Here is a 27,938-nt window from a genome sequence, read left to right on the forward strand (position 1 = left end):
GACCACCGCCAAACTGTCTTCCTCTGTAACTTTGAGAGGGAAATCTTCTGGGTCCGAAATTAGGACCAAACTCTCTAGGCTTGGGTCCAATATCTTGTGTTGTCATTTTGGATTCCAGCAAGTTAAATCTTGCGTCTTCTTCCTTTCTTCTCCTATCATGCATCTCCTTCAGAGAGCAAATGTCCTCTGTATGATTCTTCCGCAAACAGTAGGAACAGAAGGCTCCAGGGATGGTTGGTTTTCGTGTACATTCAGTGGCTAAATGGCCTGCTTGATGACACTTACCACACCAAGTATTTGACCGCATCACATCTCTTCCTGCTCCCGCAACGTTGGATATGCTAGCGGTATTCACTTTCAACGTCTGTAGTTGCTTTGTAATCACATCCATCAACTCCTTTTTGATGTTTGCAACTGAGTTGGATAAATAATCCTTCAAGCTTTCTCCTTCGGACGTACTGGCAGGAGGGTTTTGAGGAGTCTCTGTAATTACTGCATAAACGGGTTGGGCTGGTACAGAGGGGTCTCTGTTCTGGTTCTGATTCAGAGCTCCTGTTTGAACTGTTGGCTGTTGGCTCTAGTTGGTAGGATTCCACTGTTGCTGTTGATTTGGCATTGAGGAAATTGGTTGGGACCATTGTTGTTGTGGTTGAGCCATCATTTGAGGCATGGATTGTGGCCACTGTGGATTTGGTGCACTGTACTGTGATACCGGGGACATCTGTTGGTAGGGATAGGGAACAGTCCCTGGAACTGCATTTGGTGGGTACATCAATCCTGGCATCAGAGGGGGTAGGACTCCTCTTCCTGTATTCATTGCTAGTCTAGCTTCCACTTCATCGTACAGTCTTGCACCTTCTATTGCAGCTTGCAGGGTGGCTGGTCTTTGTAGCTCCACAAACTTACGGACTTCTAGTTGTAATACTCTGAGAAACACTCCCTTCTGAATGCCATCATCTAGATTATGGTTAGTCCATCTCTTCAGGATGGATTCCATTCGTGAGACATAGGCTTCTACTCTTTCTCCAGAGGACTGACTTAGGTTCATAAATTCCTCTCTCATCCGCTCTTCAAAACCTTCACGCTTGAATTTAGTAAGGAAGGCCAACTTCAGGTCGTCCCATGTGCCAAAAGTTCCTGCTGCTTGTCTCTCATACCACTGAAACGCCGCACCCTTGAAAGTGGCGGGGAATATTGCCAACCAATGCTCAAGGGTTCTGGCATTGTTAGCCACACACGCTACCATAAACTCTGCTACATGAAGATCAGGGTCTTCATTGTACTCTCCCTTAAAAACTGGCAATGGGACTACATTTGCTAGCCTGTCATCAATATTTCCAGGACGGATCTGGCTTGGAAGTGGACCTCCAGTAGGAGGAGGAAGGGCTTGATGTGCCATTGGGACTTCTGTAAAGAGTTCCGCAAGGGCGTCAAAGGCGGCTTCTGCTGCGAGCTCGTTCTCAGCCTTGATTTTTGCTTTCTCTCTTCTCACGTACCTCTGGACTCGTTCTAACGCTTGCCTTTTTATTGTGTCATTCATCAGGGGGTTGGCTCCACTATGTTGTTAGTGCTCCACAGAGGGTTAACAGAAGGCCTCAGTCTCTGTAGGACTCTCTTGCCAACATTTCTTCTACTTCTTTCTTTTCAACGTCCCTGAATTCTGCTTTCATGCCACTGCACAGAGGAAGATATTCGGTTCTGAAGGTGTCAAAATGCATACGTCTGAGCATGGTGGTGGTGCCATCATCATAGTAATGCCAGCTTCTGATGGTTTCAATAGTGTATGTTGTGAAAAACACTCTGTCTACCAACTTCCAGTAGGTTGCTAATTGAACAAACAGAAGATTATCAGTACACCAAGCATCCCATGTATCTTGCTGTTGAGCATCCACGAACAAATTCCAACTCTTTTCCTTCTTATCTTTGTGAACCTCTATAGACCAAGACTCCTGAAGCTTCTTCACAATCTCCCACTTGATGTTGTCTGGAAACTTTTCAATGAATGCCAAATCTTCCATGGATGGTCATCCTCTCTGTTTCTGCTCTTCAGTTTGTTCCCAAATAGTTTGCCACCAAGATGCAAGTTTCTGCTGCTTCAACAGGAAGAGGAAACTGTCCACCACATAGAGCATGCATCATGATGGTGATGTGTTTCCGCCATTGTGGGATGAACTTCTTGTGGAAAGTGGCTTTGATTATGAGGAATTCCAACTCTTCAGTGGACGAAGGAACTTTACAAACATCCATTGAATTCTTCTCTTCTTGGCAATGCCAATTCCTTCATTTTCAGCCTCTTTTGGTGCTTGTTGATGGCAAGATTCCCCGGCTGCGCACCAAAAACATGGAGCCCCGAGAGGAACACCAAGGAAAAGGGAATTCTCTTGCAAGAAAATCTATCTTGTAACATCAACAAGCTTGTTTATCATGTTTCATATGATCACAATGAAGAAAAGAACACCAGGCACAACAAATCTTCATGCAGCATCATGTAGATCTCCCACGGTTTTTAATCGAATCAATCATATTCTTCAACATCTTCACAAAATCCATCAATGGAAACAAAGAAAGCAAAGAAGTACACCATCTTTGAATGGAAATACATCACATAGTATTCATCTTCAATGTCTTCATAGTCTTCTCTCTCAATCTCTCATATACAATCACTCTGTTTGAGTAGAATTGGCTATCTCTGACTCTCTCTCTCACACTCCATCAATAATACATCATATCCTCACTACAATCTCTCAAAAATTACTCTCAATAATCCCCTTAGGTCGTGGATACCCCTCCCAAGAGGTATGTCTGATATGAAGAGTCACCAGAGCCACTACAATGTCCTTTCATAGCTCACTACTGTCACTTCACTCTAGTCTTCACTTGAGTCTTCAGCAGCTACTTCTTCCACTTCTTTCAGCTCTTTCGCACTTGTATTCACCTCTTTCCAAGGCTAGAAAACTTTCCCAAAGTCACACATACATTCCACAGAACACTTACAGAAGCATACAGAACAGTCTACAGAACAGTACCAGAACAGCTACAGTACAGAACAGAACAGAAACAGAACAGAGACAAAGGCTCTACAGAAGACCTACAGAAGGTTACAGAAGGTCATCAAAACCTCATAACTCACTCTCAAACCATTTCAAACTCTCACAAACCATTCAATAAACTTTCACAAGATCTCAATCTTCATCAATCAATACTTCATCCCTCCTTACAGAAGACAATCAGAACAAAACAGACCAAAACAGAACAAAACAGAAGGTATACAGAACCATTCAGAACCTATCAGAACATCACAGAACCATCAACAAACATCATGAACTTCCAAAACATAATCAATATCATCTAAAACACTCTCAAACCACTTCTAAATCAACCAATCATCCCATAAAATCAACCATTCAGCTCTCAAAAACAACAAAAATCAGCCAAAAAACAAGTCATTTCAACACTCAACAGTGCATGAGTGAGCACTCCCTCATGCATGTATTATTGATTTGTATTTATTTTCTTTTTGTGCTAAAATTGATGGAAGTTGTCATTTCTAGCATTTTTCTTTCCTTGCATGAATAACTTGCTTTTGGCTAATAATTGTTAAGACTTCATCTAAAAAGCTGGCCTCATAAAAATAATTGTTAAGATCAAACTAAAAATCTAGTCTTATAAAAATAATTATCTTACTTTAAGGCAATAATATAAAGTTTACAACAATAATAAAGAATTCAATACATAAGTATACAAATAAATCCAAACATCTTATTATACCAAAATAATAATCTCACATACCAAAGGCACTCCAATTGTAAATATAAAAATCATTATATTTGTATTACTCTAGCCACTAATAATCTACTCACCAAAAATACAAAACACATTAACTACTTGCGTATTCACCTAACACAATGTGATCAATGTTACATACACAATAAATCTAATAAAAAATATCTTACTTTCATAGAATTACATATCATGACATTACTTGGGGGTTAAAAAGTAATTATCCATATGGTAGCAGTGCCTCATGGGGCAAATCTACACTAAATCAATAAGGGAACACCAAATAAATAAACCACTAACAAAGAACAACCAAAGACAATAATTACATGTTATATGATGCATTAAAGTTTCACATTCATTTTATGAAACTAAGAAACTGTGGATAGTCCAAACACTGCTTCACACAATGGACTTTATTTAACTTAGAGCTTAATGTGATTGTGAGTAGTATGTAGATATCATATAATCATAAGTTGGAGTTAGATATAACTTTTGTATCCACGGGAATTCCTCATCAACATAATGATTTCTATTCTTAACCAAATCTATGATCCTCAACATTGGTAGTAGTCTTATGCCCAATTAGAATGCATTATCATTAATATTGCATACATTATAAAATGACCCATAATATCTCGGAGCTTATCTAACCTTTGGATTCCCCTCAATGGATTCGAAACATATCTAATTTGAGAATATTTGATCTTTTTAATGACCTCCCTTGGAATTTTGATATGGTCTTTGGCTAAAGCAAGAAAAGGCTTTATTTTGTGGTCTAAATCTCCTCAAGACAGTGGTAATTTTTGTGGATAATCTTCAACAAAATAGTGCTTATAGAGTCTTGAAAAGTTCTATGTGCAGCATGAGTTAAAGAAGATGTTTGTGAGGACTATATATTTAAGACATAAACCATGCATGCCTTTTTTTTTCCTAAGTGCTCTCTTAGCTTGTATGTGACTTATTAAAGGAAAAAATCAAATTTTTAGATTACTAGCTAAGGAATTAGATTAATAAAACATGACAATATGTGTGGTTATACATAACCAAAATATATTGATGTCCAAAATGTATACCCTGTTGAGATATTTAAATGAGAGAATGATAGGGAAATTACAAAAGTACAATGACAAAATGAAACTACAAGAAAAATGGCAAGTTTATTTATGAAAGATGGGGGCCCTGGTTTGATGTTTAAAGTGCATTCACACAATGCAAGGTGGATGTAGGGAGACTCTTCCTTTATTGATGGGTACAAACAATAGGATAAAATAAATTAAGTTGGGCAATGTGTGCCTCTTATGCAACCTCCAAAGTACATCATGTGTTTGTGGTTTTAACACCCCCTTTCAAACTCATAATTGTAGGCATCTTTATGCATGACCATCTTACAATAACTTGATCACCATGAGTTATAGTGGCATGTCCACCCTTGAGTTTCACAAAGGCACAATGGGCTTGTAATCTCAAGATAATCAAAGGCTCTTCTAGCTTGATTACTTATGGTTCAAAGGTTTGATGGTTTAGGGGACTTGGGCTTAAGCAAAGATGGTTTTAACAAAGGCTAAATGCAAATAAATTTTATAAGGGTTACATGACATGACTCAAGGGGGCTACAAAAGAGAATCACACATTTAGAGAAATCCTCCATAAGTGGACATGTCTGGAGGAGCCTCCTTAACTCCCTTCTCCTTCTTCTTCTTCTTAAAAGTCATGGATAATGCTTCATGTTTTTCTTCTTTAGCTTCAGCTTCTTCCTTGTCTTCTTCGACTTCTTCTTCACTTTCTTAGGAAATCTTCATGACAACTCTTTTTTAGCTCTCTTCTTGTGGAAACAATCTTTTTATTTATGACTACGCTTGTGACAAAAGTCACATACAAGGGATTCAATGAATGATTTTATTCTTTCCTTTGTATTTTGATTTGGTGTACAATACCTCATGTTTTGGAGCAATGTCGTTGATCTCTTGTTTAAATTTCCTTATCCTCTTCAAGGAAAGATGCCTCTATTTCCACCAATTTTGGAGAAGGCATATTAATGAGAGTGGTGATCTCATGATCATATTCTTTAGGCAATGGCTTTAGTAAGACACCAATGATGATGTAATTATCAATCTTTAGCTCAATACCTATAAGTTGAGTTAGAATTCCTCTCATATTATTAAAATGAGATGCAAGAGGGGTTTGAGACTTCATTTCAAGATGGAAAACTCAATTAAAAGACCAAACTTGGAGCTCTTTGCCAAACAATTTGTTGAGTTGGTCCCATGTGTCTTTTTGCAATATCACAACCACCAACATGGTGTATGTAAGTGTCATCCAATTCAAGCTTGATGATTGCTTGTGCTTTGTTATCATGTGCTTCTGAGTTGCTTCAGAGGGTTTCTTCTCCTTGCCATTGGCTATGTTCCATAAGTTGTTCTTCATAAGAATCGGTTTGATTATTGTCTGCCCAAGTATGAAATGCATAACCTTCAAACTTGGTGGAACCATTTTCACCATTAGAAGCCATACTTGTTGTTCAAAGTTGTATAAATGATAGTATGTTTATAAACATAGGCATATGAGTTGAAAATAGCTTTGAAGGTTCAAGAACACATATGATAGTAGTGTTGCATATTGAAGATGGAGTACTTGTAGAGCTATTCAATCTAGAGAGATAATGGAGCAGCCATATATTTTAATTGCAATGGTATGGTTAAAAAAAGAAGCAACTCTTAACTATGAAATGCACTTAACTAGTAGCTTTAGTTCTCAAAAATACATCATCCCATTTTTTGGATAGATTAGAAGGAAAGATAGTACCAGCAAATAAGCTAGTTATACTAATGCTCAAATTTGATATTTGATATGAGATTTAAAAATAGAGTAAGCCATTGGGAATGATAACCACCAAGAGCTAATTATTAAGCTTATCTCGAGCAACATTTTAACCCATAAACAAATTGTGATCAGTAGTATCTTACATGGATTAGCAACAATACAATGTTTGTTTAGCTCATTTGGAGCATTCATCTTAGCTCAAAATGACTAGTAGTAGACAAGGTAGATTTGTGCATGATTCAATGTGGTTTTAGTAGCTCTTACTGGTGTGATCTCAGCATGGAATTGTGATGAACTTGGAATGGAGAGAAATACAAAAAATGGAACCAACAAAGCAACTCTCTGTAGTAGCATCTCTTGAAACAGATCTATTGAGTGAGAGAAGCATATAATAGAGAGCTCATTCTTGTCATATTGACCATGATATCTAGTAGTAATAAGGCATTAAATAACAAGAGGAATGGTGCCTTCATAACCATGCAGATGGCAGCCAATAATGGTGGCTATTTCAATAGCTAAATAGAAAGAGCATCATTATGATTTGGAGAATATGTCACCTTCTTCAATAAATGCAACTCATTAATATGAAACATTGCTTGTCAAATAAAGTATGAATAGTGGTAGTAGAAGGAAGCTTCAATGACTAGGCTGATGGAGCTTCAATGAATGGCAATATCGTGGATGGATAGCCAGACAGTAGCAATAGTAGAACTTGACTTCATCTATTTTTCGACCACCAATGGTAGTGAGCTTCAAGAGATGGGAAGTAGCAAGAGCTCAAGGATCCATACCTATCATTGCTCTAATACCATGTTGTTATATTTGAAAGAGAGAATGAGAGGAAAAGTACACAATTACAATGACAGAATGAAAGTACAAAGGAAATGACATGTTTATTCATGAAACATGGGTGCCCTTTTATAGGCATACAACAAGATGGAGTAGGGTTTCCTAAAGAGATAAGGTTTGGTGGCTAAAGTGCATTCACACAGTGCAATGTGGATGTAGGAAGACTCTCCCTTTATTGATGGGTACAAACTATAGGATAAATAAATTAGGCTAGGTAGTGTGTGCCTCTTGTGCAACATCCAAAGTACATAATGTGTTTCTGGTTTTAAAACACCCAAGATGTTTTTTGAAGATTGTAGAGATTTCTTGTATGAACCATAATGATTTCTAGTCCCTCAATTTCTATTGTGACATTTTATCTAACCCCTTGAAATCTAGATTTAGCTTTGTATAATAACGAGGGGAGGAGTTGTACAAGATGATCACCATTTCTTTGTATAAGATTCTTCATGTCTACTAATCTTAAGAAAAGCATTTATTATTGTAGCATGAATGGAGACTAAAGTTATGGATGATGGTCTTGACTATGCAAGAATCAAGAGAAAAGATAATAGAAGACTAGTGCAGTTTATAAAAGTCTATGTTAATCATGTAAGGATACATTGAGAGATTACCCACTGTCTCCCAATGCCAGAGAGTTTTGAGAGTCAAGTTTTTAGTAAGTAGTATTGTTTTGTAATATTTCAGATATTATTTTATTTCCTTTCTCAGCGGCGCGTCGTGCTGGAAGGAGGGAAGGGGATAGAGGAGCCAGCAAGCTCCTCGCTGGAGCTTGCTCGGCTCCACGGGCATGCATAAGGACACGCTTGAGGGGAGGATTCCCTCCCCTCCCCTATATAAATAAGGGAGGGCCACAAGCTAAGGGTATGAGAGAGGAAGAAGGACGGAAGACAAACGCTACCGCCCTGCAATCAACACTGTCGCCTGCGATCTGTGGAAGGAGGGAGGGATACGCCACCTCGCCGTCATTCTGCCAACCGAGGGTTGCCCTCTCAGCTCCGCCGCCTGCAGACTACCCCCCCCCCCCCCCCCGGTTGTCGCCGTCTCCATTTCCTGCCACCGCCTTGAAGTGATTTCCCTTCCCTCCACGTGGCTGCCCACAAAAGCTTCTCAGAAGCTTCTTGAGAAGCTTCTAAGGGGGGGCGGGGGGGGTTCATCTAAGCCCCCCTTCCTATACCTTCATTAATCCTTTCACCCCCCCCCCCCCTCCTGGTTTTATCCCCTTAGAATCCTTTCAACCCCCCCCCCAGTCTTAAACCCTTAACCCCTTCCCGTGGGGCCATTAAAAACTTCCGTGGGGCCATTAAAACTTCCCGTGGAGCCCCCATAAAACCCTTTCCATGGATGGAATCCCCAAAATGAACTAAGGCTTGAAAAGCCTTATTATCCTTTTCCCCCGTGCTATATGCCCTTCACCCTTCACCTTTTCCCTTTCACTCGGGGTTTAAATCCCTAAGCCTTTACTACTCCGTGTCCTGAAACATCTCCAAGAATCCCCTTCCTATAACTTTTACTCCCAAGCCCAAAGATCTCCCCAAGGCCCCTTCATATGTTTTTTGAAACCACATTCACACACATCCCTTTTCACCGCGTATAAATCCCTATAGGGCCTTTTCTTTTAGGCTTTGTAAACCTTTCCCTCTCCGAAGAAGCTAAGACCTTAAAATTCTTGTTACCCCTTTTTCGTGATTAATCCCTTAACGATTCCTTGCCTCAAAAAGGAGAAGAAGAATATTGAAGCGACGATGGAATTCCGAAAAGGAGTGTAAAGCTGCCTTCATGTTCGAAGGATTACAACTGCGATGCCGCCTAAGAAAGTCCAAGGAGTAGCTGCGGGAGGGTCATCTCTCGGTATCCATGTGGATATCTCGCCCCAAAACTAGGTTTTTCCTTCTTGGTTTTATATCGATTTTAATTCAATCATGCAAGATGAATTGTTAGGGATAAGATATATTTTGTCCTAGTTATTTACAATGAAGGAATTTAGTTTAGTTGAACATGCAAAATGGATAAAGTATAAAACATAGTTTTCCTTCAAATAGCCTTATGCACTGAAACGAATTATGAGCAAGATTATTTTACCCACTAAAAGTAGTATATTCTAGTTAAATCTTGAAGGAATAAAAACTGCATCTTGCACCATTAACCCTATTCTTTTTTTTTGCAACGAATCATCATAGAAGGTGAAATTCATGAAAGGTTTCCTACATTGCTTAAACTCTAGGAAGTTATCATTGCTAACTGCATATCTTAGCAAGGAAAAGATTGTTTATTTGGCATGAGTTTTGTTCGCAAGGAAAAATGAAGTTTAATTGAATTTACCTAACCTCAAAGCAGTAAAGTTTAGGACTGAAAAATCAATTGTCACATAGATAACAAATCGTGCCGAGGTGATCTCGATATTACCTTCTAAAAGTTAACCGAATTAATATAAACTTAGAAATACCTATGCTATGAAATATGCATTGGGAATGATTTAAAAATCCAAGAAACATTTATACCTTAAATACTTGCCTACCTTCCCTGATTGTAGGGTCAATAAATCGTAAATGTAAAAGAACTAGGGTTTGTCCCTGAGGTTCTTAAAAAGAGACCCTAGGTCTGACCAAACGTCAGCTTAAAGAAACTAAAACGGATTGTTTCATCGTATATTACGATGTAGGACTTGCGCAGCACGTATGAAGTCATATGGTCTTGTGATTGATTCACAAGAAGAAAGGTTAAATACCCTCAACAAGGATGGCGGATCCTTACACAAGTTATCTTGCAAAAGGATATATTCTTTGATATCCTTCTAAGTAAGGAAGGTTAAAAACCGGAAACTAAAGTATCCAATGAACTTTAGGATTGACCAAGTTGGGTTAATAGGGTACGCCCTAACCCAGAATATAAGGGATCTTGCCAAGTTGCAAGACACCCCTGGAACGAGTGTTGATGCATTCGAAAGGAAAGAATCATTCCTTAGCAGTTTGCCAATAACAAGATCGGTTAATGGAAATGTTTGTGCTTGCTAGAGATTTTAGAGCACTATTTGATTTATGAATTACAAATTAAATGAATATCTATACTTCAGGTTGAAGACCTGAAGGGAGAGGCAGTTTCAGTTACCCCCGACTACCTGCCTAACCCTAACCAAGGGGGTTGTTGACCGCGCCGGGAACGTGGACCGAACCCACCGCGAGAGGTCTCTCCATTGAGCTCTACTTGGAGCAGGAGGACACTTGGGTGCCAGGGGGGCTCTGGCCGTAAATCCCTCACCTTCTGGGTCCTGCACAAGAGGCTAACATGACTCGGGATTGGATCTTGAGGCCCGCATACTAGTCTACGGGCAGAAGCTTGGAATAGTGATCCCTGTGAATTACTGGATAGCCTTCGGGCAGATTATGGACAAGCCTACGAGCGGAACTCCTTGTATTTCAAAGATAAATATGATTATATGTTAATAAAGAACTTGTTTGATATTGTTTTTTTATGTCACATGATAAGATTACGTGAAGGAACCAGTGCTTAACGGATTAATTAAAGAAGCTGATTGTTACATGTTCAATTAATGTGTTAGATAATTACATAACTAAAATAAACCGAGGAAAGTGCGGAGGATGGGCCATGGGCCCATCCTACGGTTGGGTGGTCCCGGTTGGCCAGGAACTTTTCTCAAATCTCGAAGAACAGCGGGATGATCATCAAAGGACACGAACAACAAAAGCGTTGACCTAGAGTTATGTCTTAACCGATTTACGTTGTTTTAGGGGAACGGAATGGGACTATGCCTTATGGCAGAGAGGTTGAGCTTTGCATCTCTCTCGTTTCCCATTCTCTTTGAACCAAGTGCGGCGTGAATCTGCTTCGGACCTGCATTTCTGCGTAAAGTAGTTCGCTTGGGTTCGACGCTAGTTGTTGTTAGGAAATGACCAATCAAGAAAACCCAAATTCCAGTCGATCCTAAGTGGGAATGGCTAGAATACTTCTGCTACGTGGCAGACGCGGAAAGCCCTAGATCGCAAACCCCGTAACATTCCATGGGAGTGCCAGGCGGAGCTTTCTAGACATCCTTTCCGATGGACTGCTAAGACTTGTCCTAGATGATTCTAGTGGACACGTTACATGTTTTGATTGACCCGTCTTCTTGCACTCCTCCCTCTTCTCATAGGTAGTAACCAACTCCATAGCCTACTCCAAAAAATCTAGTCATTGTGCCTCCACATTAGCCAAAATGGTGGTTTGTAAACTATCCACAAACTTTGAAATAATCTTATTCCCAATAGGGGAAAAATAGATATATAACAATTTAGTGAAATGATGAAGATAGTGTGCACATCCTCCTCTTCTTTCTACCTAAAGGACTGCCAGTCCTTCTACAGTTGCAATTTGTGGTCTGCTAAAGTAAAGTGTCAAAGAATGGTTGCAGCCCAAGTGCTCACTACATGTGAGTCTAGGTATAGTTCCTACCATAGAGTCACTCCATCCTGAAGACTCTTATGAACATAAAGGATCTTAAATTCCTTCATTTGCCACACCAAGGTGAGGATGCTATCCACCTCCTTTATCCAAGTGTAGAGTAGCTTCCCATCTCGCTTGCCATTGAACTCTGGAATGGCTAATTTACACCACCTAATCCTGAGAGAGATGTGAAGACCCACTAAATGGTTAAGGAGAGATATAGATGATGGTTGGAAATGCTCAAGGTGGCCCAAGGCACCCCATGGAGAAGGATTGAAAGTATCGGAAACATGAGTTATAGTAGATGAGAGCCCCACTAATCCTCTGTGGTGTGAACTTGGCAATGGGGACACTCGAACCATGTAAGCCCTCTCATTCCTAGCTAGCGGAGAGTTGTGGCACAAGCCCACCATATAGCTAAACCCTTCATTTACTAAATTTGGGAACATCAACTACTACACTCACTCCAACTTGCACTCCATGCTGCCCCATATCAACAACATCCCGTGATGAAAGCTACTAGACTATCAAACATGAGAAATTCATCTACCTTTGGGGGATATTGAGCTCTTAGCAAAGTGATACCACCTCTAAACATGTCATCTCTGCTACTACTTGTGATATGTCCACTTCATTACAATATCTATGTACAAAGAGTCTTCATAAAACACATCCATGTTTAGAAAAAGAAAAATCCCTATAATGTGCTATAGAGAAAAAGGAAAAAAAGAAACCGGATTCTTCTATCCAACCGCTTGTCACCCATCATCGAGAGTGGGCTGTGATACCAACTAGTGGGCTCTCTCCAACACTTCAATTCCACGAAGTCACCTAAAGCTGGTTACAGACACGTGCTCACCTCACCTCCCAAGTTTTCCTCTCCTAATGAATTTAACGACTATTTTGCCTCAAGTCTCTGTCCAGCTGCCCACAATCCACAAAACAGCCTACTCTCGTGACATGTGCTCCCTTGACCATGCCATCCACCTCTGCATGTCGAATTGCCTACCCAATGCATGACAACAATATTGCGAGGGTTGGACAGGTTGTGCTCACACATCCAATTCCAATAGCCCCACACTAAATTATGGCTATTTTATACCCTAGTTACATCCACATTGCCATATGATGTAGAGATCTCTCAGCCTAGCCTTGCTCACCATAGTAGATCAAGTCATACATATGATCATGCACGTTGATGGGGAGAGGCTACTAGTGCCCATTATTTCCAAGATGATCTAATGTATGGCCTTGCTCCCACATTAGATTCCTCCTCCCTCATGTTGTACGATGTGTCGTTGGACAACTCCATACATCCTCACACTAGCTCCAAATCAAGACAGGTAGATATGGTGCAAACTCCCTCTCCCTAAAGGACAGGATTTGCCAGCTCTGTCAACTCGAGCTAGAGACAAATGAGCACTACTTATGCAGATGCCCACCGTACTCTGAGATCCAAGGGTGCTTCCATTGTGCTTTTAGAGAGGGATTTGGCCACTATCCAAGGTGATGGATTTTCCAAATCAAAGATGTATTGGGCTCTTCTTAGTGAAGCTACACTGCCCCATCCCCTTGCAAGATGCATGATCTACAAATACAAAGGATATTGCACTGTCATTAGGGGATCCTACCTCACCACTTTAGTCTCTCTATCCTAGATAGACCCATGAGAGATATCTTAGGATGAGAATGCCTCCTAATTAGTTCCACATTGTATCTAGCTTAGGCATCATTTTGTGCTCGTCAACTATGTATTGTTACTATTTATTTTCCATTTAATTGGTCATAACATTAGATGGCAACTATTTTTGGGACTTTGGAAAAATCCTTGACTTTTCAAATGTAACATTTTGGTCTCATAGGTCGATTTGGCCTTTTTGTAGATGTCAATATAACTTTATTTTTTCTTCTTCTTCTTTCCTCCCTCTCTATAAAATACAAGCTTACAACCACAAGAGGAGCGTGAGATAAGCAAGAAGACTAAGTGTGGACTTAGGGACCTTGTCACATGTGGAAGCTCATAGGTAACATTGTTGATTAGTACATATGGAGAATGAAATGTAGCTAGACTATTGATTTTTTGGACATATCTGTTGTAAAGACTCCAAGATTTGGACAAAGTTTATCCATACTCTCCATGGGAGACGAGAGAGAATATAGGACATTTCATGGACTATGAGAAGGAGAGATGCTTTTCTCAAGACATAATAATTTGGCACTTTCTTCCTTTTCCAAACCCATACCATCTGGTATTGTGGATCTCCCGACGATTTGTTCACTCAAAGCTTTGTAATAAACTTCCCCTTGTTACATATTTCCCAATATGGAAGTCCCTTACATGGCTGCTTTGTACTCTGCATTTTGCCTTGGAATATTTGTTGGCAAATATGTTAGTTCATGTTAAGTTTTGTGCATGCTAGGGAGGGCTAGGCACATTCTAGATTATTTAGGCATTTTATCTAGCATTTTATGATGGTCATTTTACCATTTATTGCTGGCCGACCTAACATCATTTATGGCATTATTTTTGCCTATTTATTCAGGTTCCTCCTCTATAATCATCATGCATCATCTGTCATTCATCATCTCACATGATCTAGTGGAGGGAGAGCAGCAAGTGCTAGTGCCTTCACAGTCAGTGACTCACATTGATTCTGTACTATCTCATATCTTGGTATATAGATTCCATTTCTAGAGCATCTCTTTGCTTCTGAGCTCTATGTGCAGTGTTCTTTTCTTTTGCAGTGTTTCTCTTTCTCTTTGATTTGTCTCTTGTGTTCAGCAATCTATTACAGCAATTTTCCATGCTTCCATCACTGCATCCACTTTTGACATGGTATCAAATTGCAGGACCATTGTTCCTGCTACTATTTATACTATCTCATGTTTGAATTTTGACTTTTTGTATGCTGTTTGGGCCTGTTCTGATTACTGTTGCAATTGATTTACAACTTTGGTAACCATCCTATGCTAATGTGTTTAGCTTGTTCTTCTGCTATTTTCTCAGCATTTTCAATTTTCCATCTGTATTTATAGATTTCTCAGGCTATTTCAGGGCTGGGGACCTATTATTGACCCTTTCCAATTTGCGTCTTGGGGACAATAGGCTAAGGCCACTTTTTTTTCAAGTCAACTACATTTAATGGAGTTATTTTCTGCATTTTGCTTTTTTGCTTCTGTGCAGGATTGGGCAACAAGTTTCAAGCTATTTTTTTGCTATTCTTGGTCCATCTTTTCATTTTGTGATTCACTACTAAGGTTTAGAGAGGATTCATATGCATCTGATTGTCTTTTTCTCATCACTACACTCTAGTCATACTACTGATCTTTTCTCTATGTGCTTTCTTTGAAGGGACTAAGCCCTGAAGTGAAAGCCCGAAGCAAAAGCAAAAGCTATGGTGAAAGGAGAAAAAGCAAGAGAGAGAGAGAGAGAGAGAGAATATGTGTGAACTCCAACAATCACAATGTGTGAGTGGCCTTCCCTTCATTCAAATGTCACTAAAAAAATAAACAATAAAGTGACAATGATAGGCGCCTGCCACATCTAGTGCATATGGAGGACCAGATTCTTGGCCAACTAAATAGTACTCATAAAATCTGAATGCATTGTAGGAACCACATCAATAATGCCAAGGTCTGCCACCAGGTGGCTTAACTAGAGAGCCTCCTTGCAAGTCTCTGTGGCTACAACATACTCTACCTTTGTAGTAGATAGGGTCATGCGTTTCTAAACCCTAGACATCCAAGAAAGAGCACCTCCAACGAAGGTGAAGGCATAGCCAGGGTATGGACTTTCTACTATCTGCATATCCTACATAATCAAAGTCAGTGTGCCCCATGACTCCTGTATCCTGGTGGCCACCATAACAGATGCACATAGTTGATGTGCCCTCCAAGTACCTCACGATACCCTTGACACTATCCAAATGTCGTCTACCAAGTGTAGCCATATAGCATGCCACAAATCCCACTGCAAATGCTATGTCAAGACGAGTGGCTATCATGGCATACATCAAACTGCCCACTGCGAATGCATAAGAGATTTTGGCCATTTTGGCCTTCTACTCATCAAACTACGAATAATTGGCCTGACTAACCTTTACGTGAGAAGATAAAGGATAGCCAATAGGCTTAACATCCTATAAATGAAACTGCTCAAGGACCTTCTAGATGTACTCCTTTTACAATGATAGATAGAGGAGCCCCTTAGAGCAATCGTGCATAATGCACATCCCAAGAATATGGGAGGCCTTTCCCATGTCCTTCATCTCAAACTCTCTCCGTGAGCTAACCTTTCAAGGCATCCAGCTCCTCATAAGTAAGCACTCCCAACAAAATCAACATATCATCCACATAGAGAGGATCAAAATCATAAGATTGCCATCACGAGCCTTCTTCGTGTATAAACATAAATCCACATTAGTGCAGGAATATTGTTGTGAATGCATAAAGGCATAAAACTTTCAATACCATTCCCTAGGTGCCTGTTTAAGGCCATAAAGACTCTTCCTCAATGTGCACACTAGGTATTCTCTACCATGTTTTGCAAATTTCTTGGGCTACCCCATGTAAATCTCATCATGCAAGTCCCCATGAAGAAAAGCTATCTTGATATCTATTTGATAAATATCCGAGTCAAGCTAAGCAACCAAAGTTAGTATCAAGCGTAGCATTGTTATCTTCACAATAGGAGGAAAGACTTCATCAAAGTCTACACCATGTTCCTGTGCTTGAAGCCCTTAGCAACCAATCTGGCCTTATATACTAGCTTGGAGCATCCATGGGTACTTTTCAACTTGTACACCCTCTTACATGGCAAAGCACATTGGCCACAAGGCAGAGGAACCAAATCCCACGTATGATTTTTCTGCAGTAGAGTCATTCTCTAACTGCAGGACCCTCTCCCAAGAGTGACTATCACCTTTGTGCATTGCCTCATCATAAGTAAGAGGCTCACCCGTATCTATCACCATAACATAATCCATAGAAGGCTCAAACCACGCAGGCTATCATCTCTCTCTAGTAGACCACCTCAAAGCTGGTTGTGGGGCCTATACATCTTGTGGAGCATCAAGGACGTGGGCCACTAGGGCATCAATTGTTGTTGCATGCTATCTACCTAGCTGTATAGTAATAGGAGGGTCCTCTTGAAATATCACCCTATGTACCTCAACGATATGCTCAGGCTAATTATGCATTTTCTCTTCATGGAAAACAAGACCATGGCTGCAAATAACCTTCCAAGCCTGTGGATCCCATAGGCGATAGCCCATCTCACCTACATCCCTATAACCAAGGAGGATGAATTTCCTAGACTTAAGATCCAACTTATTGCGCTTATCCTTGGGTACATGGAAAAAAGCCTCACAACCAAAGACATGCAAATAAGCATATGAGGGAGGTTTTCTAGACCATACCCCCTCAGTAACCTAATAGTCAAGAGCAATACATGGAGATCGATTTATCAAGTGTACAGCAATAGTAATTGCCTTAGTCCAAAAATACTGTAGTGAGCCTAGCTACTCCAAACTCGCTCCTGAATTGTCTGATTCATGAGCTTGGCTATACCATTCTAGGGTGGGGTGTACGGGGTGGCAGTCAACTAACGCTTAATACCCCTCTCATTATAAAACTTCTCAAAGGATTTAGAGATATACTCACCCCCATTATCTGACCTTAGGCATTTCAGCCTGTACCCAGACTAGTTCTCAACCAAAGCAAGCCAATGCTGAAATATAGCCAAGACTTCCGATATCTGCTTAATAGAATATGCCCAGACCTTATCATATAGTCATCAATGAAAGTAATGAAATATTTCATGCCATCTAACAACTTGCATGGCATTGGACAACATACATTCAAATGAACAAGAGCCAAAGGCTCACCCATGCATGCCGTACTTGACTTTTTATGCATATTGCGTATTTGCCTACCATATAAACAATGACCACAAGTCTCAAAAGCACTTATAATCAAGGGAGGTGAAAGATATTACAAATGAGTAAGCATTTTCATTTCTTTCAAGGACATGTGCCCAAGGCGGCGATGCCAAAGAGATACATATGGAACTGTATCCACTACCAAAATATGGTCAATTGGCCCAGATACATGCAAGGGGTAGAGAGTATTGGATATAGCACCACGTGCAATGACAAGATTTCCACATATAATCTTCCATGAGGAATCACCAAAAGAAACTACATAACCTACATCATCCGAAGTGTCAAGCAGATACAAAGCTCTTCGTGAGAGCTAGTACATAACATACATTATGAAGAGTAAACATGCAACCTAAACCAAACTGCAAGACATCACTAATACCAACTATCTCTAATGTCATGTCATTACCTAAATGGAAAGATCGAGTCAAATTGTGATACGATTGAAACCACTCTCTATGAGGGGTCACATGAAAAGAAGCCCCTAAATCTATCAATTAGCACTGAGTATATCCCTAAAACAAAGCATCAGTCAGCTATATGAAGTATCCAGAGAAGAAGATACAAGTATGAAATCATCACCAGAATCAGTCTACACACCATTAATCTCTTCAATCTTAACATTGGACTTGCTGGGGACAATGCTACGATCATCATTTTTGTCACATGATTTACCCTTGCTCTTTTCTTTGTACTTGTCCTCGCGCATCTTATGGCACTATGGCAAAATATATCATGCTTTCCCATATAATGATAAGTCAATGAGGATTTATGGCCATGGAACTTACTTCAAGACTATCCACGTATGAGGGGTCACATGAAAAGAAGATCCTAAATCTATCAACCAACACTGAGTATACCATAACAAAGCATCAGTCAACTATGAAGTTCCAAGAGAAGAAACTCCAAGTATAAAATCATCTTCAGAATCAGTCTACACAACATTAATCTCTTCAATCTTAACACTGGACTTGTTAGGGACAATGTTGTGATCATCATTTTTGTCCTATGCTTTACCCTTGCCCTTTTCTTTGCACTTGTCATTGCACATCTTATGGCACTGTGGCCAAATATGCCATGTTTTCTCACAATAATGACAAGTCAATGAGGACCTACAGCCATGGGACTTGTTGCAAGTTTGTCCATGTGACTGAGAGAAATATTGTTGAGAGTCTTTGCCACGGCAATCATTACCGCCCTACCATTATTGCCTGTAATGGTCAAAGCATGAGAGGTTCGATAAGCATCAACATTCTTCTTGTTAGCCTCTTCAGTCAAGAGTACACCCTCTACATCTTGTAACGGTAACCCATTGGTAGGTATATTGGCACACATAACAGTGCGAAAGATATCCCATGATTCAGGCAATGTAACTAAGAGAAACAAGGGAAGAAGAGTGCCTTTAAATTCAATCCCCTACAAAGACAAACGACTGATAATGGAATGAAACTCATTTAAGTGGGTTGACATAGAAGTGCTCTCCTTCATGCGAAGGTCCATGAGTTGTTTCAGCCATTATATCTAAGAAGTAATGCTCTATTTTTCATAGACATTTCGAATCTTTTCCCATAATTCCCATGCAGACTGCCCATTAGAGACAACATTATAAAACACCTACTTAGAGAGGAATAATATGATGGTGGACTTACATCACTCATCTAATTCAGCCCAATCATCTGTATCAATAAGTTTGGGCTTGACACACTTAGAGAGGAATAGTATGATGGTGGACTTACATCACTCATCTAATTCAGCCCAATCATCTGTATCAATAAGTTTGGGCTTGACACACTTATGTTCCAAGGGCCTAACTTATATTTCTTCACTAAAACTTGCAAGATTTGGGCCTTCCAATAGCTGTATTTGGTGCCATCAAACTTGTCAATATTAAATATAGCATTATCAGTCGAGCCACTAGCCATAATGAAGGGAAATGGGTACACAAACTATCAAAACAGGTTGTTGTAAATGACCGCAGACATACCTAAAACCACTAACAGATCAAGCTGAAAATAAGACGTATCGACCAAGTATCTTACAAAGCCCTTACTGGAAATAACCATATATAACAATGAATGACAATCAATGTCAAGATTTGAAGCCCCAAGCTCAGCTCAAAGGCAATACGGAAGCATAACCAAGCATGTAACATGAACCATAAGCATCGATACATCACCCGAAATGACTGCTAAGCACCCAGAAGCAATAGGCATATGCCTTCACTCATAAAATAGCATTCAACCTTGTTATAAACAATGATGGAAAACCTTTGTAAAACTGAGCAAAAGAGTACTTAAATCAATCCAAAAGCATTCCAATATATTGGCATAACATCCCCACATGATTCAGCATCAAATAAACATCTCGAGAAGCATAAGTGACCTCCAAACAATGAATGTTGTCTTAAACTATATGACAACAAATTGTCACAAACTGTGAATCAATTGGCTGATCCCAGAAGCTCCAATTGATGCCCAAACTCATGCCAAAGATGTCAGGAAAGTTTCCAATGATTCAATAGCCGAAAGGAGTGCCAAGAGCTGGAGGATGGGGTAGACTGATCAAGAAGAAGGGAGCAGCAAACAAGCGCAAATCACATAGATGTTGATGTCCTTGTTGTTGCTCCTACTTCTAGTGTTGAGTGCTACTGAGCAATTATTGAAGCTCTGGCAATGGTCTTAAAGCTCTGGAACAAGCCTCAAGTGGAGGAATCAACCGGAAAAGAAGTGGGAGCAAGATTCATATCTCGAAAAAAAAAATACATGAGTGCCATTAAAACTGCAAGCTAAAGCTTTTCTCCACAAGCTAAAGCAATGACGGCAAGCTCTCAAGGAAGATAGCTCTGATACCAATTGAAGGGAGTGAGCCTTGAAGTAGAAGCACAAAGCTGAAGCAAGAGCTATGGTGGAAGCAGCAAGAGCAAGAGAGAGAGACACAAGATGTGGAAACTCCAACAATCACAATGTGGAATTGGCCTTCCCTTTATTCAACTGAAAAAATAAATAACAAAGTGATAGTGATAAGCACCCACCACTTGCAGTATACATATGTGCGGTTATGTGGATACTGTCAATGTAACTAATACAAGGAGGCTAGGCACAAGTGCCTTTACTCCCAACATTCTTTGCTGCTTTGAACTCGTACAATCCTTGAGAATCTATATTTTTGGCATACTTTTTCTCCCTGAAGATCCCTTGCCTTTCTTTAACTTCTCTGTATGTCTCTTATCATGGCTCCTCTGGCCTCTCTTCCTGATGGTCAACATGCTAACATTATTTTTCATATACGAGTGTTATATTGGAGACTTGTTGTGTTCAACTTCAAGTTTCTATAAGAATGCTATCTCTTGGTGCTTCAGATGTTCCAATTTCACATAGGGATGCCATACGGTAGAAAAAGAAGAAGCCTTAGTGCTATTATTGTGGCAAGAAGAGCCACCTATGAAAGGATTGCACAACATTACTAGTTTTACGGTAGAAGCAAGAGCAAATAGTGATTAAATGTGATACCTCTCTCGATGAGTCTTCCCTCATCTCCGGGTCCAAGTTTAGGCTCCAACTGTGGCCCCGATGATGGCTGCAAGAGCCTCCCTTCCAAGTTGCTAGTATAGATGATGCAGCCATTCCTCAAAACTCTCTAGCACCAAAGAGGAAGTGTGAGAGGGTGGTGTGATGGGGTCAAAGAGCCTCATCTATACAAGCATACTGGTGCACAAGTTCCCAAGAGGGGTTTCCCTAATGCATCGATGGAGGTTCAAATCTTGGAGTTGGGATTGGCATCCAAGTTTATGAATGAGTTGGCTCTTTGACAACAAGCAAGATTGACTCCTAGTCTCAGCTCACATGAGGGGACACTTTGGCGGTCTAGCCAAAGGCAGGGAATCCATGGTCACATATATTCATAGGCATTTTTGACAAGCTAGTCTTGTATGCTACTACAAGACATTGTTGACAAATATATAGAAGCTGCTATGATTTTTCTCTATTTTTAGGAGTTGATATAATCAACATTGACATCAGGTTCTCTTTGAGGCACCTTGGTGGTGGCTTGTGTACCCACTACTTGGGTATCCATGGTTCTACCCCAATGGTCCTCATCGCATATAGTATGATGGGCCATTATCATTATAAATTGTATTGTATCAAATCACCCATGATCTAAGAGAGGATGTTAGTAGATATGCCAGTTCATGGTTGAGTTTGTGCATGCCAAAGAGAGCTAGGCACATTCTAGATTATTTAGGCATTGTATCTAGCATTTTATGGTCATTTTAGCATTTATCGTTGGCTGACCTAACATCAGTTATGGCATTACTTTTGCCTATTTATTCAAGCTCCTCCACAATCATCCTGCATCATCTATCATTCATCATTTGACAAGATCTAGTGAAGGAAGAGAAGCAAGTGCCAGTGCCTTCACAACCAGTGACTCACATTGGTTCTTAACTATCTCATATCTTGGTATATGGATTCCATTTCCCAAGTATCTCTTTGCCTCTAAGTTCTACGTGCAATGTTCTTTTCTTTTGCAGCATTTCTCTCTTTCCTTTGTCTCTTGTGTTCAGCAATCTATTACAGCAGTTTTCTACACTTCCATCACTGCATCCACTTCTGACAATATTTTATTACGAATCTTGTTAATAGAATTTTTCTGCCTTTGGAAAAAAAAAAAGACTAAAGCTTGTACTATGTAAATGGCCAAAAGAATGTTACAAAGTAGAGTGAGTAGCTTATTTAGTTAGTAGTGGCTAGTCCCTTGCTCAAGGGTGGCTTCAACCTGGTTAATGTTTATAAAATGGGCTGTTTGTTAATTTACATAACCAGCCACATCAAGAAGAAAGCTCTTGTGGGCTTTCTTCTTGATGTTACATGATTGATCCTCCTCAATTTCTGTTAACAACCCTACATCCTATCATTGTGTAAGCCTGTCACATGGGGTATATGACAAGTTCTAATTCTAATAAAGGAGCTCTGACCTGATAGTCCGATGGCATGGGATCCTCCAGGGGCTAGCTGCAAAAATCAAGGAGAAACTCCACATCTAGACATTGGACGTGCGATGCACTGAACAAGAAGGTAGGCACCTTTTCTGCACCTTAAGCTTTTAAGGCACATAGGACCAGATAAAAAGCTCCCAACTGAAGATTTTTGTAATCTGGCAGCAGCTTTTCCACATGAGAGCACCCTGCACCACTTAACTGACTTTCAGACCTTTGTCCACAAAAGAGTGGGATCTGTGATGCAGAAGGCCTCCCACATGTAGCCGCAGGTTGTGCCTCTTACAGTGAGTAATTTGTGCATTAGGTTGTGCATCTTTTGAAACATTCTGCTTGTCAAACTACAATGAGCCACATCTTATCTTGCAGCTTAGACCTAGCTTCTAATTGCCATTCGCATGACTAATGCTGAAAGGACCTGTGCATCCTTCCCGAGTCTTTTGTGCCCTTGGCTCCTGCAGTCAACCATCTATGAAGCAAATGTTTCAACCCACAACATAACTAAAGTACGGATATCACAATCCATTTTGCCACGTGACAATTGAAAATACTTGCCAAGCTCCAAAGGACTTCCATGTTGGTTAGAGGTCTTTCCTGCTTCTTGGCTATCGGGCTCTATAAAAATAGGCATGCTGGGAGGCAAACATTGTGATGTGTGGACTTGCTACCTCATTGCAGTCAAGCAGTTCCATATTACTAGCCAGTGTTCCCGTATAAGCATTGCATTTCTATAGAGATTGTAAAGGCCACTTTCATGAGCTTTGAACACATCACATGATCAGAGATCTGAACAACCATCCTCTACATTGTATGGCTGGCAAACAGCAAGGAGGCACAACCAGATCTGCAACAAAGCTCCATAAAAGGGCTGGACAAATTCTTTCTCCCACTTGCATACACTTGGTTCAGAAACCCATACACAAGTGCCTCTCACCCCTTACGTGTCAGGCTGTACAACACCTGGGTTTCTTCACTAAGGATCTTCCTTACTCATATATACCAATACACCCTTAGCAGCACTCCTTCAAGCACATTGCTGGCCTTAAACTTTCCACCACTTTCACAACCTCCTGTGGTGCAGTTTCTGAAAATACATTTGACATCAGAACATATGGAGCAGGTTCCTCTGGTTTTGAATACAATGCAAGATCAAAAGCCCCTTGTGCAAGCTTCATGTTGCCATGAATGCGACACACACCCAGTAAGCTCAACCATAGAGCATAATCAGCCTGCATTGGCATTCCTGACAACATCTTCTCCACCATTTTGAAGTCTCCTACCCGTCCAAGAAGGTCTAGCATAATGGCATAGTGCTTCAAGTTTGGGGTGAGACCAAAATCGCTCACCATGGAATTGAAATACTCCACCCCCTTGGTAACAAGGCTTCCATAATTGCAAGAAGATAGAAGTGAGAGAAGTGTAACTCCATCAGGAGAAATACCTGCTATTTTCATTTCCTCAAACAATTCTAAGCTTGTCTCAGTGTCCCCTTCTTGTGCATAACCAGCCAAGCATGCATTCCAGGACACAACCCCAGGGTCAGGCAATCCATCAAAAACTGTCTTTGCATCCACCATGCTTGCACAACTGCCATATGCTCGTATAAGAGTGTTCACCACTGAAGGATAGTGGTCATAACCTGCAGATATAATATCAAAATGTAGCTGCATACAGATCTCCAAATGTCCTATGTCACAGCATGCTTGCAAAGCATATGAAATTGTGATGTCATCTGGAATCACCCCTTCCTTGTGCATTTGCATAAAATATTGCAAAACGGTTTCTCCTTGGCCGCCCTGCTCAATGTATGCTAACAGCATGGTGTTCCATGAAGCAGTATCATGCTCCGGCATTCCATCAAACACATTTTCTGTATCCATAATGCTGCTGCACTTCCCGTACATATACATAATTGAGTTGCTAACAAAAACATCAGACATGAAGCCCATTTTACGAGTTTCAGCATGCAATGCTTTCCCAATATCCAAAGGCATTACATAGGTAGCTTGAACTCTCTCGGAAGTATTATCTTCCCCCCCTGCAAGAGTACAGCATGCCTGAAGGAGGATCGCATATGTCTGCTGGTTTGAGGGCACTCCTTCTTCTCTCATCTGCCTATACAGTTTGAAGGCCTTAACTCCTTGGCCTTGGTCAACATATGTTGACAGCATTGCATTCCAAGACACAATGTTGCGCTTCACCAGAGAATCAAACACCACCTCTGCTTGTTCAATGCTTCCGCACTTCCCATGGATGCTCAAGATGGTGGTGGCAATGAAGATGTTTGAGGTAAAACCTTTCCTATTAGCATCAAAATGTAATGCCTTCGCAATCTCCAAAGTTAGCTCTTTAGTTCCTCTCTTCTTATTTGTAGCTTGATCTTTTCTAGAAAGAATGACACAAGCTTGAAGAGCAATCACGAAAGTCATCTGATCTGGACTGCAGCCTTCTTCCTGCATTTGTTTGTATAGATGTAAAGCTCCCGCTCCCTGACCCTGCTCCAGATATGCTGCAAGTAACACACTCCACAAAGCAATATCACGATCCAAAAACCCATCAAATGCATGCTCTACTTCGGCTATGCTTCCGCACTTTCCATAGACAGTGACAAGGTTGCTGCCAACAAAAATATCTGATGTGAAGCCACTCTTCCTTATATCAGCATGTAGGGCTTTTGCAATTTCCAAGGCTATAACTGGCCTTCTCTCATTGGATATAATAGATTCTTCCTTCTCAAAAAGAGCATCACACGCTTGAAGCACCAACATGAAAATCTCTGGTTTTGGAGTCAACCCCTCCTCATGCATTTGCCTGTACAACCATAACCCCTTTCTTCCATCACCTATCTCAACATATGCTGATAGCATTGCATTCCAAGATACAGAATCCCGTTCCAACAAGCCAATGAAAATCTCCTCTGCTTCAGAAATGCACCCACACCTGCTATACATGGTCACAAGGATGTTACAAACGAAACAGTCCGAAGTTGCCAACATCCTTTGAGCATCAATGTGTAAAGCCTTTCCAATCCTCAACAACATTGATAAACTTGGTCGGCCCTTCTTCATACCAAATGTATCTTTCTCCAAATTCTTGCCTAAATGGCTGCAACACGCATGAAGAGCAATAACAAGCATCTGAATATCAGGACTACAACCTTCAACCTGCATCTGTGCATACATTTGAAGAGCCTTTTCTGCTTCATCATGTTCAACATAGGCAGACAACATGACACTCCAAGACAAGATTCCATGCTCTAAAAATCTGCTAAACACTTGCTCTGCTTCAACAATGCTTCCACACTTGGCATATGAAATTATAAGGATACAACCAAGGATGCCATCCAGAGTAAAACCCTGTTTCTTAGCATCAGCGTGTAATGCTTTAGCAATTTCTAGACTCATTAGCCTACACTGTTGCTCTTCCATACCGAATCCATTATCCTTCCCTGCAAAAGAGCTACATGCCTGAAAAGCAATGGCCATGGTTTTCCGGTTTGAAATTACACCTTCCTCCTGCATTTGCCTGTACAGCAGTAAAGCCTTTTCCCCATGGTCCTGCTCAACATATGCTGAAAGCATCGCACACCAACAAACAACATTTCGCTCCAGCAACCCTTCAAATATCCTCTCTGCTTCCAAAATTCTTCCCCACTTGCCATACATACTCACAAGGATGCAACCAATAAAATTATTTGAAGTAAAGCCCTTCTCAACAGCCTCGAGGTGCAATGTTTGACCAATTTCCAAAGATGCCATCTTAGCTGCCTGTTCTTTCACACCAATCACTTCATTCTTTGCAAGTAATACACATGCTTTAAGAGCAACCACAAAAGTTGGCTGGTTCGGGCTTACACCCTCCTCTTGCATTTGTCTATAGAGCTGCAAAGCACTTGATCCTTCTTCCTGCTTCACAAATGCTGTGATCAGTGCACACCAAACCACCACATTGCACTGTGTCAGCCCAATGAACACATTCATTGCTTCAAAAATGCTTCCACACTTGCCATATAGACTCACAAGAGTGCTAGCGATATATAGATTGAATTGAAAGCCTCTCCTGTGAGCCCCGGCATGTAATGCTTTACCAATTTCGATCATCATTTCTTTAGTCTGTAGGCTTTCCTTGCCTGTACTTTCCAACTGTTCTAGGATGCTTCCACATGCTTGAAGGGCAATCATGAGAGTGTGGTCAGTAGCATAGACCCCTTCCTCTTGCATTTGTCGATACAATAGCAAAGCCTTCACTCCTTCACCCTGATCAACATAGGCTGACAACATACCATTCCATGCCACACAGCTGCGCTCCACCAACCCCTGAAACATGTGCTCTGCTTCCACAACACTTCCACAATCGCTAAACATACCCCTCATAGTGCTAGCAGTGGATGCATGCATAATGAAGCATGTCCTCCAGGCACTTCTGTTAGCTCTTCCCAAGCTTGTGGCAACATTCATGATGCGCATTAGGCAACGACGGTCCATGATGAGGCTGAATTCCACAAGGACGGGTCATGATCAGGGGTATGTACGGGCCTGATTCGTCTTTAACCGCGAATTTGAATGCCTGTTCCAGTTATTTATGGCAAGCAATGAAAGTACTGGCAGTTATGCTCAACCGCCAGTGAATGGAGCAAGAGGATGCTGTGTGCTCCTGCGACCTCCAGGGCGGGCCGCCTGGTGTGCGGCGGAGTGACAGCATCGCCACAGGCATATAGGAATGCAGCATGGACGTGTAGCTTCCAGGAGCACCTGGTCCGACGGCCCTTGCTTCGACGGAGCCAGGCATGATAGCGCAAGGTGGCGAAAGTTCTCCTGATTGGCCACCGCGTCCATGAGCTGCAGAGGCTGCATCTGCCATCTTCCCATCATTGCTGCTCCACATCGATATCACCTAACGCGAGCCTTAACTCAAACTTTTAGACAGGTTTTTGAATGAAATTATATGCGTTTACAGTTTTTTAGCTATAACTAAAAAATATTTAAATCAAATTTTAGCCCTTTTTTTGGGATTTTGACGTCCTTTTAGAAATTTTTACAATTCATTTATATTGAACCTCAATTTTTTGTAAATATTGGCCTAAAGGGGTTAGGGATGTTGAAAACGATGAGACA

The 27,938-nt window shown here is 40.8% G+C and overlaps 1 protein-coding gene across 1 annotated transcript; it reads right to left on the reverse strand.

Annotated features, from left to right (window-relative positions):
• Positions 1-22,254: 22,254 nt before the first annotated feature.
• On the reverse strand, positions 22,255-27,734 carry LOC148010426 (pentatricopeptide repeat-containing protein At2g33680-like). Its single transcript, XM_087671878.1, has one exon. It carries the CDS (start codon positions 27,306-27,308, stop codon positions 23,835-23,837), a length of 3,474 nt encoding a protein of 1,157 aa, XP_087528004.1. The 5' UTR covers positions 27,309-27,734; the 3' UTR covers positions 22,255-23,834.
• Between the last annotated feature and the right edge of the window lie 204 nt (positions 27,735-27,938).

Source organism: Lygodium microphyllum, chromosome 29 (genome assembly GCF_053477565.2).
Source record: "Lygodium microphyllum isolate KBCC chromosome 29, Lygodium_microphyllum_v1.1.10, whole genome shotgun sequence".
NCBI lineage: Eukaryota > Viridiplantae > Streptophyta > Polypodiopsida > Schizaeales > Lygodiaceae > Lygodium > Lygodium microphyllum.

Excerpts from the sequence above, each read along its gene's own strand:
- LOC148010426 (XM_087671878.1), bottom strand. The coding sequence starts at position 27,308 with ATGGACCGTCGTTGCCTAATGCGCATCATGAATGTTGCCACAAGCTTG.